Source organism: Drosophila nasuta, chromosome 3 (assembly GCF_023558535.2).
Source record: "Drosophila nasuta strain 15112-1781.00 chromosome 3, ASM2355853v1, whole genome shotgun sequence".
Lineage (NCBI taxonomy): Eukaryota > Metazoa > Arthropoda > Insecta > Diptera > Drosophilidae > Drosophila > Drosophila nasuta.
Window position 1 is genome coordinate 41,637,356 of NC_083457.1, and position 12,910 is coordinate 41,650,265.

Consider the following 12,910-nt stretch of genomic DNA (forward strand, 5'->3'; position numbering starts at 1 on the left):
CTTGGCGGTGGTTCTTTTTTTTTTGGTTTTGGTTTTGTTCGAAGATCGCGTGCGATAAGCAACGTCAATATTTGTGTTTCGCTTTTTGGGAGCAGAGGCCGATTATTTGGTCCTTGTTAGCCTCGACCTCGCTAGCGGCGGCATTCTCTCAGATCTCACTCCCTCTCACACACTCTCTCTCTCTCTTACCGACAAGTGGCTGCCCAATTTGCGCTTTGTTTGTGTATCATTGTGGGAGCACAGCGCGGAGGCAGCGACCTGCCTAATTGTTTGTTATTCTTCTCCGTCCGTGTGCAAGCTACCTGACTCCGGATTTCAGATTTTTTGAGTTTTCGAAATACTTCTTCGACGACCTGTGGGAATGGCACTGACCACGTAATTGGCCTCTGGATTGAACTATCAACACCGCAACACCGATCACGTCCACGCCAGCTTGTTTACCATGTCGGTTTGCCACAACGGTGGGAAACTATCGTCTACACTTGAAATCTAGCTATTTGTCTAATAGGTCAACAATTGAATTTCAAGGAACAAGGTTTTGCCGCAGATCGGTTATACTAATGGATATAAAATGATTAAAGTTAGTTGTAATTGGTATAACTAATTATAGTGGAAACTCTCATTCGTGGACAAGGGTTAAGGGTAGTAGCCTTTAAAAAAGAAAATACATTGATTTTTTCTCTGTTTTTTGTTAGGCTTAACATTTTTTGTAGAGTGTCAGTTATAATTAAAACAATTTTAAATGTGGCAAACGAAGATTTTATTTAATTTTTGCAGTTTTTTAAGATATATTAAATATGTAGATACATATATCAAATATATTTTAGGTAGGCGGTGTTTCGTATGATATATAAATATGAATACTATATTTTCTAGATGGAAAAAATTACCAAATGATTTAAAATTGTTACTATATTATTACGTATGAAATTAGCGTTTATCCAAGAGCGGGGTTCGTTAGATTTTTAGTCGATGGTTAGATTTTTGTTAAAAAAAAAGAGACCAACTTCTACCGAAAAGTGCCAAATATTGCCGTTGAATTGAGTATATAAAAGTGAATAAGACAAAAAAGGCTGAATACGATTACGATTTACGATTTTTAATGTAACTCTTACTAGTTTAGTATGTAATTCATTTACTTGATACATTAATTAAAAATATATTAAAGCTTATTAGATGCTTTCATCTTGATTACGCATCCCTGGATAAGCGTTATTTGGCATAGATTGGCAGCGCTGTAAATGCAACCCTTCGTAGTGTTGATCAACGTCAAATTTTCCCTGACTTCTTTAGAATGACTCGAGTCTTTTTCTTTTAAACTTTCACAAAAAAAAAAAAATCAGGAGACTGAGTTTCAAACATTTTCTTTTAAAAATAGTTTATTTGCGAATTTAATAAAATGAGCTCAAATAGTAAAGAAGCCGAATTGAATGAAGTTGAAGAGATGGAGTTAGCTGAATTGCTTTCACGTTCCAGGTAACCGAATGGAAAGTTTACGACATTAATTTTGAAGTGACTAAAATTTTAATAGTTGCGATGAGAATAAGGAAAATGAAGAAACTTTAGATGATGATGAAGACGATATGGAGTTGTGTTCTCCACAACCTAGAAACTTCCCATACAGCAGTCCCAACAATCCACGTGATAATACTTTGCTGAAGCGTGTGCGCAATAAGAAATTGAAGACCAAGGTGAAAAATTTAAGCAAATTGAGAAATTTTCCAAATTATAAGAGATTATCTTTAGCACATTTGCGAGAGCTGGATTAAACTTTATAGCTCAGATGCTAAGGCGGCTTTGATTCAGCTGTTGCAGTTTGTCCTGGAAGCCAGCGGCAGTCAATACCTATTGCCCAGCAATCTAAAGTTCCCCTTCGATAATATGGACATTCTGATTATGGCTACAGCGCACTTTGGCAATGTACGTTAAGGAACAATATCTTTCTAGCATATCTACGTATACTTAATCTATAATATTTGATCTTTAGAAAAGCCTCGCTTATCCTTTGATTATGAAATCGGCGGATATTTATGTAGAGGAGATTCGCAATTTTGTGCAGCAATTGTTGAGCATGCTGCAGACAACTTCGATCATTACCGATAAATGCTTTCTAAAGTCCTTTGCCGGCTTTCTCATGGTCTGCTCCGATTCTAAGGTGCGTCCCTTTCGCCACACCAGCACTTTGATAGGTAAGTTTTTATTATTCTTAAGTAGTATTTGTTTTTATACACGCTACTCATAGGGGAGAAACAAGCAGAAGGAGGCATCTCTAGTCGAAAATTGTAGAGCCAAGTCCGTCCGTCAGTCTGTCCGTCTGTATTAACACCTAGATCTCAGAGACTATAAGAGATAGAGATTTAATTTTTTTTTGACAGCACTTGTTATGTTTGCACACAGATCAAGTTTACTTCAAATTTCGTTACGCCCACTTTCGCCCCTGAAATCGAAAAACATTTTTGGTGCATACAATAATAATTCCTGAAAATTTGGATGCGATCAGATAAAAATGTATAATTTATTCAAGAAATACGTTTGTATGGTAAAAGAAGCCTTCAGCAATAGGATCTTATTTGGTTTGGTTGACAATTTAGTATATTTTGCGTTCTATGGCACATTTTAAATGTAGTACGTTATTAATATACCAAATGTTGCCCTCGGTATATATGGTATATGAATTTTATACATATGTATATTCCAAGAACAATACTGCACTGCTCTACTCCTATTCAAAATGGATAGCGGGTATCTGACAGTCGAGCAGACTCGACTTTAGCTTTCTCATTTGTTTGTATTGCTCAGCTCTCAAGATGATGACCATACTAAATAGTCTGGTGACCTGGGAGCAGCCGCAGCTTAAAGAGATTTGGCTGCAAATGTTCGCCAATGTGTTTTTGCCACGTTCCAGCGACGTGGTGGATGACATTCGTCATCTGTGCATTGCCGAGTGCGGCAGCTGGTTGCGAATGTATCCGCACTGTTTTGTGGACTTGCAGCACTTGCAACACATCTATGATGCGCTGAAGGACAGCTGCCCCAAGGTGTGTGAAGCAAGCCTCAAAGCGCTGCTCCAACTCTTTCACAATCCAAAGCTGCAAGCCTTTTGCCTGGAGCAGGGCATCAACCATCGTGTCACGCTGCTGGGACTTTGTCTGAGCAGCGAGAGTGAGTTAGCTCAGATGTCAGTGCGCCTGCTGATCACCTATTATCGCGTGGTGCCACACATACTGGACGTGTCCATGCAACACGTGCTCGAGCAGCTCATCTTTGCCTCCCATCGGGGTGTGGCACAAGCGGCAGCCGAATTGGTGGCACTCCGCTACAAACACGCCTCGTCGGACAAGGAGCGCATTCTGGTGCTGATCGAGGTATTTCTGGAGTTTCAACAACACGATCACACTGCTTATCTCGTTGATGCTTTCTATGGTCACATCAACGTGGTGTTGGCTTGGCAGAGCATGGTGTCCATGCTGCTGGACGACGAGACGTTGAGTGCTCGCCAGTCTACGGTGCTCATCGATATACTCAAACATGCTGTGAAGCAGGCGGTGACTGGCGAGATACCCGTGGGTCGATACACGGGCGAATTGGTGCGTCAACTGCATCCATATGCCAAGGATCAGGCAGGCACTATCATCTTGCCGCACTTAGCGACACTGCTGCACAAGTATCGCAACTGCAGTCAGGATCTGCGCAATCTGTTCGAGTTGCCGCAGTATATGTCGTTGGGGCATTTACAGTTGACGGATATGCTGGAGCAGTTCAAGGACTTGCTGTTCGAACAGGAGCAGCTGCTGGTGCTGCAGATGGGGGCCAAGACGCTGGAGCGTCTCAACGAACAGCAGCTGGTGCCGTGTGATTTCCTTGAGACGCTGCTCAACAATGTGGTGACCAACTACAAGATTGCAGCCAACGCTTGGCTGGCTTATATATCGGAGAGTTCTACTAAACGTCTGCTGATGACGCTGCGTCTGCTTTCGGCATTCTATGCCTGCTTCGATCTGGACAAGTGGCAGCTAAGCGACAATTTGTTGGCCATTCTGCAGCAGGCGTCTGCGAATTCCAGCGTTGCTTCGCCACCAACTGAAGCATTGACGCACTATTTGTCCATCGTTTATGTGGCGCTCTCTTGGGATCTGAAGCGAGTGCAGGACTTGGCCAATCAGAACCAGGATGTTGCTGATGAGTGCTACATGCTAAGCAATCGTTTGAAGAAATTCTTCAGTATCAACTTTGCGATCATCAAAGCAGAATCATTATTTACTGATGTGGCCTGTGATGTAAGTTTAGCAGAGATTATTCTTTATTATTATACATATGATACTATATAAACTTTCTCGTCTATGTAAGTGACATAAGTTTAGTTGAGATTTTTATTTATTACTATATAGTATATTATACATACATACTTTAATACTATATATACTTTTCATACTATATAAACTCTCAACTAGGTGAGGTAAGTTTAGGAGATTATTCTTGTATATTATCTACACAGCATACTTTAATACTATACATTCATATTTTTAATTCTATACAAACTTCCTTCTCTAGGCCTTTGTTTACCTCTGCGATCTGTTTGTGTTATTTGCGGATCATTTGCGCAAGAGCAGCAATGGATCCATTCAGGCCTTGGAATACAAATCCAAGCGCACCGATCACGAACAATTGGAGGCTTTCTTAGAGCGTTATGTCTTTGATGGGTCTGTTGAGGGATCTGTTGTCGAGTTGCTCGAACCGCATCAGTTTGATGTGCTGCAGAGCAAGCGGCGTGTGCTGGTCAGCTATCTGAAGCTGGTCTTCCACAATGTGATGCCCATGATGCGCGCCTGCGTTGTCTATCAATACTACGAACAGGTGAGTCGGGGAATGTAGATCAAAAATCTAGGACTCAACTCTTTTTTTTAGTATCATCCCGTTTTTGGGGACATTATGCGTGCCACCATGGAGCGCAGTCTGTCCATGAACCCGACGAACTTTGGCATGACTGTGATGCACACCTGTCTGCTGGTCTACAGACGCATCAGGACCAACTATCCGAATGCATTTCAAGCTGCTGCTTCACCGGATTTCAACAAGCTGCTAAAACTGGCCAAATTGTTGGCCGAGTTGTTCTACATTAAGCCACTGGAAGTGCGTTCAGGTGTGGCCATTTTACATCGTGCTGGGATCAGATTTGCTGTAGAAATAACTCCCGACGATCCATCGGCTGCTCCCAAGGATCTATTGTATCTGAGTGTCGTGCAACAGTTTGTGCCACAATTGCTCGATCAGGACATTCGCGATGTGTTGGAGTCCATGAAATTCATTGAGCAAGCTCCGTTGCCAAGTCGTTCGGATGAATGGCAACCGTTGTTTTCCTATCGCAACTCTCTGGAGATTTCCCTCAGAGTTGGCAGTCGTCGTTAATATTTGGAAATTTGGTTACATTTCCAATTGTTATGCAATGAATGATATAATTTGAGACAATTAACAACTTCCATCTAGTCTATTAAACAGCACTCGAAGTTCGGTTCTGTTTAACAAACTGTGATATTCAATATCAGAAGCAATAATTACAATTCTATTATTTGTTCGCTATTTGGCAATAGTTTTTCATTATCTTTATACAAATTTGGTTCTTTCAATTCCTTTCAGCTGCATTAAAGCATCCAAAATCGAACTATTATACCAATACATATTATACACATGGAATTATACTTATTGCAATATTATACATTTCTAAACACAATAAACGCAATAGTTATATTTTTTAAATCTCGATGTTATACTAACTTATTTGTTATATTTATAAATGTTTTTACTTTTATTTAAAAATAAAAATTACAATACAAATCGGTGAGAAATGTAATTTTGAAAATTTTCTAAAATAAGAATAATTTATTACTTTGGGTATGAAATATTTTGTATACTTTTTCTATTGCTTATTTCGAAAAACATTTCACATATATGAAGAGTATTTTTATTCACTATAAACATTTGACAATTCGTAGATGACTAAATTTAAAATTTGACATTTCATCAAAAAATGCTTTTAAACTCTCTATATTAAAGATATTTAAAAACAAATTCGGAAATTTCTAGTCATATCCCTCTGCTATATTGCAATTTGTGATTGCATTTATAAACCCTACAGAACTTTCAATTTTCAATCTTACCGATGTCATAACCAGTTTGTTAATACTTTTTGGGCTTTCAATTTTCAAACCTTGAAAGGAATCGAATTGCAATTCTGCTTGTGTCAAGCGTATTACAGAAATATTTTCAAAACTATCTTTGAATCACAAATACACAGAAACTGAGGATGGGATATCGAAGGCATCCCTTGCGGTATTCCAGGGCATTATGACCTTTGTATGACGATTGTCAATGCCATTTCCACAGCAGCCATTTGCAGCTGAAAGCTAAGCTAACGTCTGCTTTTTGTGAAAAGGTTGCATAATATGCGGATGCAGTTGCCGAAGCAGCAGCAGAAGCAGAGAAGCCGTCACCCTGCATTCAATCAAATGTTGCACGGTGGAGGGAGATTGCAGCAGAGGCAGCTGCCTCCGACCGAAAATGTATCGAATTTCCATGTTGCATTCAACGAAATTTTCAATTTCAGTTCAAATGCTCGTCGTCGTTGCCGGGTGCTGACAAATTGACTCGCAATGAACCTCGCTCAAAAAAGGCTGTCAAAGGATGTGCACGAAGCACACGAGCTAACACGTCCTTTAACACCCGCTCGTCGACCCTCGACCCCCATTAACAGCAGGATCAAGGTGCAAGCAATATTCGGCATTTGGCAATTTGGGAAGTAATTCAAGTGGACGCCGTCGTGGCACTTCTGTTTTTTGGTTTTAGGTAACCCATATTGATGTCCCATGTCCATTTCCTTGGCACATGCCAAGTGTCCGGCTTGGGTGTCGCATTACGAAGACGTTCAAGTGTTTCTCTCTGCCGCCTGACGTCATAAACTGGGCCATAAAACTAGAGCAGCGTCCCATCCACAAAAATGTGGATGCAGCGGTTGTGAATGGAGGAGCAGCTCCAAGGAGGTTCAGATTTCCAGCACAGCTGCGGGAGCCACAACGACAGCAGGTCGTTAGCCACGGCAACATCTGCAATCTAAATTGGCCCATCTACAGATCAGACCAGATCTCTGTCTTTCTCTCTCTCTCTCGCTCCCTCATCATCAATTTCGCGTAACGGGCTTAAGACCGCTAGACGCAAGCGAGTCCTGCCACAATTGTATTTCACGCCCTCTCTCGGGGCAACGGGAACAGAGTTGGCCACTTGGCTGACTGCCAGCGGCACAGATGTGCTGATGCGATGCGATTCGAATCAGCAGCAGCAACAACGACAACAAGGCTGCGGTTGCGGTTTAACAAGATGCGTTGCCGCCTCCGACACACGCCTCCGCCTTCGTCTTCTTATTCTTCTTGGCTTGCTGCTGCCCTTTCGATCGTTTTGTGCGATAAACGTTGCTCGCTTCGCCTCGATTAGTTTCTTGGCCGAGTTTCAAGCCAAAAGTGTAACAGCATTTTCTGACACACGCGCATCTGTCGTCCTGCAGAAGGGGCAACTCTGTAGGGTTGCCTTACCCCTTCTCCACACAGTCGAAATGTACCGAAATTTTGCAACGACACGTGGCACTTGATTCATATCAAATTTCTGGCCACAAATTGTATTACACACAATGCGCAACTGCAACTATTTGGGAGTTCACATTTCGTTTTCACTTTAAGAAGGGTTTCCTCTGCTTCTTCTCCGCTGTTCTCTTTATTTATTTTTTTTTGGCTCTGCCAACTGTCAACTCATTTGAGCATATTTATTGCCAGTTGCCTGCAGCCAACGTGGGGGAGGTTGCAACTGTTATTAACAACAATTTATTGCTCTCGGTTATTTTTTGGCTTAAAAAATGCAGGGAAATTTCGTTTGCTGCCGTTTTATAACGCGTGCAAAACGCGTGCGGCGTTGCCAACTACTATTTTTTTTTTGGCAAGTTGCCAATTCCCAACAATGGCGAGTTACTTTGCTGACTCCCCAGAAAATAGCTTAAAAGGCAATAAAAATAGCATTGTTTGCAAAAAATGATAAACATTTACTACTTCCAGCTCAATCAAAATAAATTTATTAAGCAATCGAACTGTAAATTCCTGTGATTGTTGGCAATCTGCTTGCATTAAGCTGAGCAATTGGCAACTATCGATATCTTGCCGTGCCAAATTATAACTGCCAAAAATGGATTATCGATAGTTCGATGATCACTAATTGCGATAAATATGCAAATAAAAAGCGGTTGTAGCGACGCGTTGAAAGCGGTTTGCAAATTTCGTTTTATAATATTAAATTTGTGCATTTAAGTTTCAAGAGTTGTGCAAAATCTCCAAAGTGTTAAAAAAATTGGTTCAAGCTGTTGGCGCTTCAATTGTGTAAATAGTGTTTTTGTAGTGTTTGTCAATCGCCGCGGACCCGCGCGTTGCTTATTATTGCTGTTGGCTCAACGGGCGGTCAGCGGAGTCTCAGTTTCGTAAGTGTATTTTTTTTCGGTGCTCTTGTTTTTTTTTGATTGTGTTGTGATATATTGAGTATGTCTGCTCACGCATGTGAGTGCGTGTAAAATAATATACAAAATATTACCTATGTATATTTATTTATACATCTTTTTGCAACACACCTGTTGAAAGTCGTTGCTCGCTTCTAGGAATATTTTTGGCGCATTCCAGGGCTGCATCACGAGGTATGTGCTTTGAAATAGATTATGTTGGCGCATTCCAGGGCTACAATGTAATAAGTGTGCTTTGATTGAAAATAATTGTGGCGTATTCCAGGGATGCATTACAATGTGTGTATTTTAAATTCTATTTTGCCATAGCTAAGTATTTATTAAAAGTTAATTAATAATCTATGCTTTGAAGAATGTCAATTTTCTCATATTATTTTCAACTTAACACTTTTTTAAACTAAAGTAATTGAATTGAATTACTGGATAATCATTAATCTTGAACATGTCTACACACCCTGTGACAGGCATGTTCGAGGTGCGTAGTTGCGTGTAAAAACATGAATCGCTCGATCCATCAAATTGCATTATGCAGAATAGATCCTTTTTTGGCCTGACGTCGCGGTGTTGTTGCTTGACAAGCGACAACTTTCATTGATAAATGCACAAATTTGTAGATTGTCAATCAGTTGGTGGCTGATCCTTTGCACACCGCGTGCTGTCTGTCTGACTGACTGACTGAGTGATGTACGAACTGACAGGCGAACAAACAAAGCAAACCGTGTGGCAAGGACACAATCTGTTTGCCCCTGTTGTTATTACTGCTGTTGTAGTTGTTATTGTTGCTGTGCCTAATGTCACTGCAAATAAGGCGCGCCGTGTGTGGATGTATCCTACTACAACGGTAGTTGAGTCGAGTAAATCACTCGCCTGTTTACAAATGTGTCGCCATCGCGTAATTCAATCCTTGAGCACAGCGGCAGGATGTATTCCGGCAGCCGTGACTGTCGCCGCCGCTTGGCAAACCAATAAATACCACTTAGATGCAGCTAAGGACTCCTTAAAAGCAACAGCAGCAGGAGCAGCAGCTCGACCCCGTGTGTGTGTGTGTGTGTGTGTCAACAAAGTCATGTGTCGGCATGTCGCCGTGTGCATATGTCGTGTCCTTTGGCAGACAAACTGCAGCTGAGACTGCGCAGAAGGACACGCATGCAAGGCATAAATTAACACGCGAGTTTTCCTTTTTTCGTTTTTCGTTTTTCCAAATCCGTTGCGCTGATCCCTGACATGGAGATTGCCTTTCTGCTGCACCTTTGCTCCCCATTAGCACGCGTCCACTTGGGACGCACGCGCAGCATCCACTTGAAAGGATATAAGGAGCAGATATGCACCGTGGCAAGCTGCACAAACGTTGCTCAAGTGCACCCGGAATTGAGGCCGGGTTAAAATTAGTCAAGCCCTGTCAGCAAATCTGATTTAGTGTTGGGTCCCAACAGCAGATGCACCATCTTTCTTCCAAATCCCTGCATTCCTTTCAATTTCCCTTTCAGTCTGTCTTGCTGCTGGCTCTGCTCAAATTATAACTTTAGTGGCAATTTAATTAAGCAATTACAAAGGGGTTTCTCTTAACGTTTGTCGAGTGTTGATTTATTTACAGATGCTTAGTTTCCAAATTGAATAAGGGAGACGTTGTTGTTGTTTAAGTGTGGATATATTTTACTTTATTCAAATGCCGCAAGACAATTGTTTGGAGCAAGACTTTGCAGTCTTTGTTGTTAAATGTATCTTTACAAATTATAAATGGAATATTTCTACTTTGAATTACATAGATTGAAAAATTTTAAATATATATGTATATATTTTTTTTTTGCAATTTTGAAAAGTGAATAACTAAACTAAAATAATAAAAATAAAATAAATTATTACTACTTATTGTTTTTTTCTAGCATTTATTTATTTTTTAATTCTTTAGAAAATTCTATACGTAATTTGCTGTTATATTTTATTTGCATTTCTTGTTTTATGTCTATTTTGCTATATTTTTTATTTGCTTTCAAGAATTTCGATATTTTTCTAATGATATTCTTGGAGGAAGCTATAATTTTATTTAGCATTTGATTAGTTTTCATAAATTAGATATACATATATACTTTTCAATATTTATACCCGCTACCCATAGGGTAGAAGGGTATTATAACTTTGTGCCGGCAGGAAATGTATGTAACAGGTAGAAGGAGGCATCTCCGACCCTATAAAGTATATATATTCTTGATCAGCGTTAACAGCCGAGACGATCTAGCCATGTCCGTCTGTCCGTCTGTCCGTCTGTGTGTCTGTGTGTCTGTGTGTCTGTCCGTCCGTCCGTATGAACACCTAGATCTCAGAGACTATAAGAGATAGAGCTATAATTTTTTTTCGACAGCATTTGTTATGTTTGCACGCAGATCAAGTTTGTTTCAAATTTTTGCCACGCCCACTTCCGCCCCCGAAAATCAAAAAAATCGAATACCAAGCGTAATTTTAAAGTTAGAGTTGCGAATTTTGGTATATATAATAATAACTATAGTAGTTATGATTCCTGAAAATTTGGTTGCGATCAGATGAAAATTGTCGAAGTTATTAAAGAAATACTTTTGTATGGGCAAACACGTCTACTTACTAGGGTTGTTGCTTTAGATGACAATCTGGTATATTGTGCCGTCTATGGTATATTTTGAATGCGGTACTATATCAATATACCAAATATACTATTTGGTATATTTTTAGTATTTTTGCAGTATATTCGGTATATTTTGAGAAAATTATCGCAAAATATATTTCTTTTATTCAAAATGGGTAGCGGGTATCTCACAGTCGAGTGCACTCGACTGTAGCTTTCTTACTTGTTTTAAATATCAAATGATGGAGAGCGGCTTTGGTACAATTATCCATTTATTGTTGCTTGTAAACTTGACAATTTAGTTTACTTAAAGCACAATTAGGACGGAAAAGAATAAATAATCGTTTGTATAATTGCCTTTTGTCTCTAAATCTGTATTAGATTTTCTAGTTTAATTTTTGACTAACTGTAATGTTTTCGTTTATGTATAAATATGTCTGGGATTTGTAATTTATTTTCTACACATTTTCCTAAATATCGAATCTCTTTAGGAATTGCGATCTCTTTCTAATTCTATGCTTCATTAAGTCTACCTTTGAGGATCATTAGGATTGCAAATTACGAGTTTGTTTTGTAATTCATTCAGTTGGATCAGGTCAGTTTTAGTGTTTAGGTCAAGCGTGCGACACTTCGACAGATCAATTAAATGCGATATTTATATCAAGCGACACGGATCACAAAGTGGACAATTAGTTTTTGTGGCGGCAGCAAGTGACCACAAGTGACCAGAACATCGACAGACAGATGGTGTCGCATACGGCGATGTGTGATAAAGTGAGGGTGTCATAAGATCTCTGACCCCAAGTGACAGTCTCTCTTTGGTAGGTGCGTTCAAGTGAAACAGATGCAGAGAGGCAAGCAAAAAAAAAAGTGAACAGAAATTAATTACAAACTGAATGACCGACATGTCCACGCTCGACTACAAAAAAGAGAATGAAACAAGATGCATAAAATGTTGGAGTTATATGTCTGGCTTGGGGCAAGTGACAAGTGTTTGTGACAACAGCTGACTTTCACTTGTTTCTCCCTTCCTCCTCTCGTTAGTTTATTTATTTTTGGGGAGTTATTTGAGCAGACAGCAGAGCACATTGGAAAAAGCCCTCTTGGCATTCGGGCCTGAACAATTAATCATGTGTAGAGCGTCATTTTGTGATTTTTAACGACTTGGCCTGCTGTCAACGCATCCTTCCGAAGTGGTTTTCATGTCCCATGAGGCGTTTGCCGCCTCATAAAATTGGGATGCGCCCTGATAAATGTGCCGCTGGCAGAAGACCATCAAATAGATTTATTATTGAAAATATTTGTGCCCCTTTTGATTGTTATGGGTTTGTGTTGCTTTTCCACCAACACCAACTCGCAGCTTCATTCATCCACTCACGTTGTTGTGACAGACACGAAAGAGAGACAGATTGTCAGGGGCGGGGTAAAGGGAAGAAGCTACAGAGCTGTCCATTCAGTGCGAGAGAACAAATGTTGTGTTAAATTTATTTCATTACATTGGCATTTTATGATGACTTGGCGCGTTCTTCTCCTTTCATTTTCTATACATATTGTTTATACATTTCAAGGCGTTCTCGCATCGATTTTGAGGGCAATAAAAGTGCAAATGGTCCTTCGCAGGACAGGAGCAACAACAACAACAACAACAACAACAACAACAACAACAACAACAACAACAACAACAACAACAGCAGTGGCAGCATCTCAGCATCAGCTGTCGTCGTTGGTGGATTTGGGTCTTTGAACTTTGCTCAAAAAAAGAAAAACGA

General features: G+C 40.0%; 1 protein-coding gene across 1 annotated transcript; it reads left to right on the plus strand.

The window, feature by feature from the left end:
• Window positions 1–1,306: 1,306 nt before the first annotated feature.
• Window positions 1,307–5,731, plus strand: LOC132792288 (cohesin subunit SA-2). The gene is made up of 7 exons (XM_060801582.1): window positions 1,307–1,476; window positions 1,532–1,691; window positions 1,747–1,920; window positions 1,988–2,189; window positions 2,800–4,277; window positions 4,552–4,854; window positions 4,906–5,731. Exons 1-7 carry the CDS (start codon window positions 1,400–1,402, stop codon window positions 5,404–5,406), a joined length of 2,895 nt encoding a protein of 964 aa, XP_060657565.1. The 5' UTR covers window positions 1,307–1,399; the 3' UTR covers window positions 5,407–5,731.
• Window positions 5,732–12,910: the final 7,179 nt, after the last annotated feature.

Coding starts and splice junctions, on each gene's coding strand:
- LOC132792288 (XM_060801582.1), top strand. CDS start 1,400: ATGAGCTCAAATAGTAAAGAAGCCGAATTGAATGAAGTTGAAGAGATG. Junction 1,692..1,746: donor ATAAGAAATTGAAGACCAAG/GTGAAAAATTTA, acceptor GATTATCTTTAG/CACATTTGCGAGAGCTGGAT. Junction 1,921..1,987: donor CTACAGCGCACTTTGGCAAT/GTACGTTAAGGA, acceptor TTTGATCTTTAG/AAAAGCCTCGCTTATCCTTT.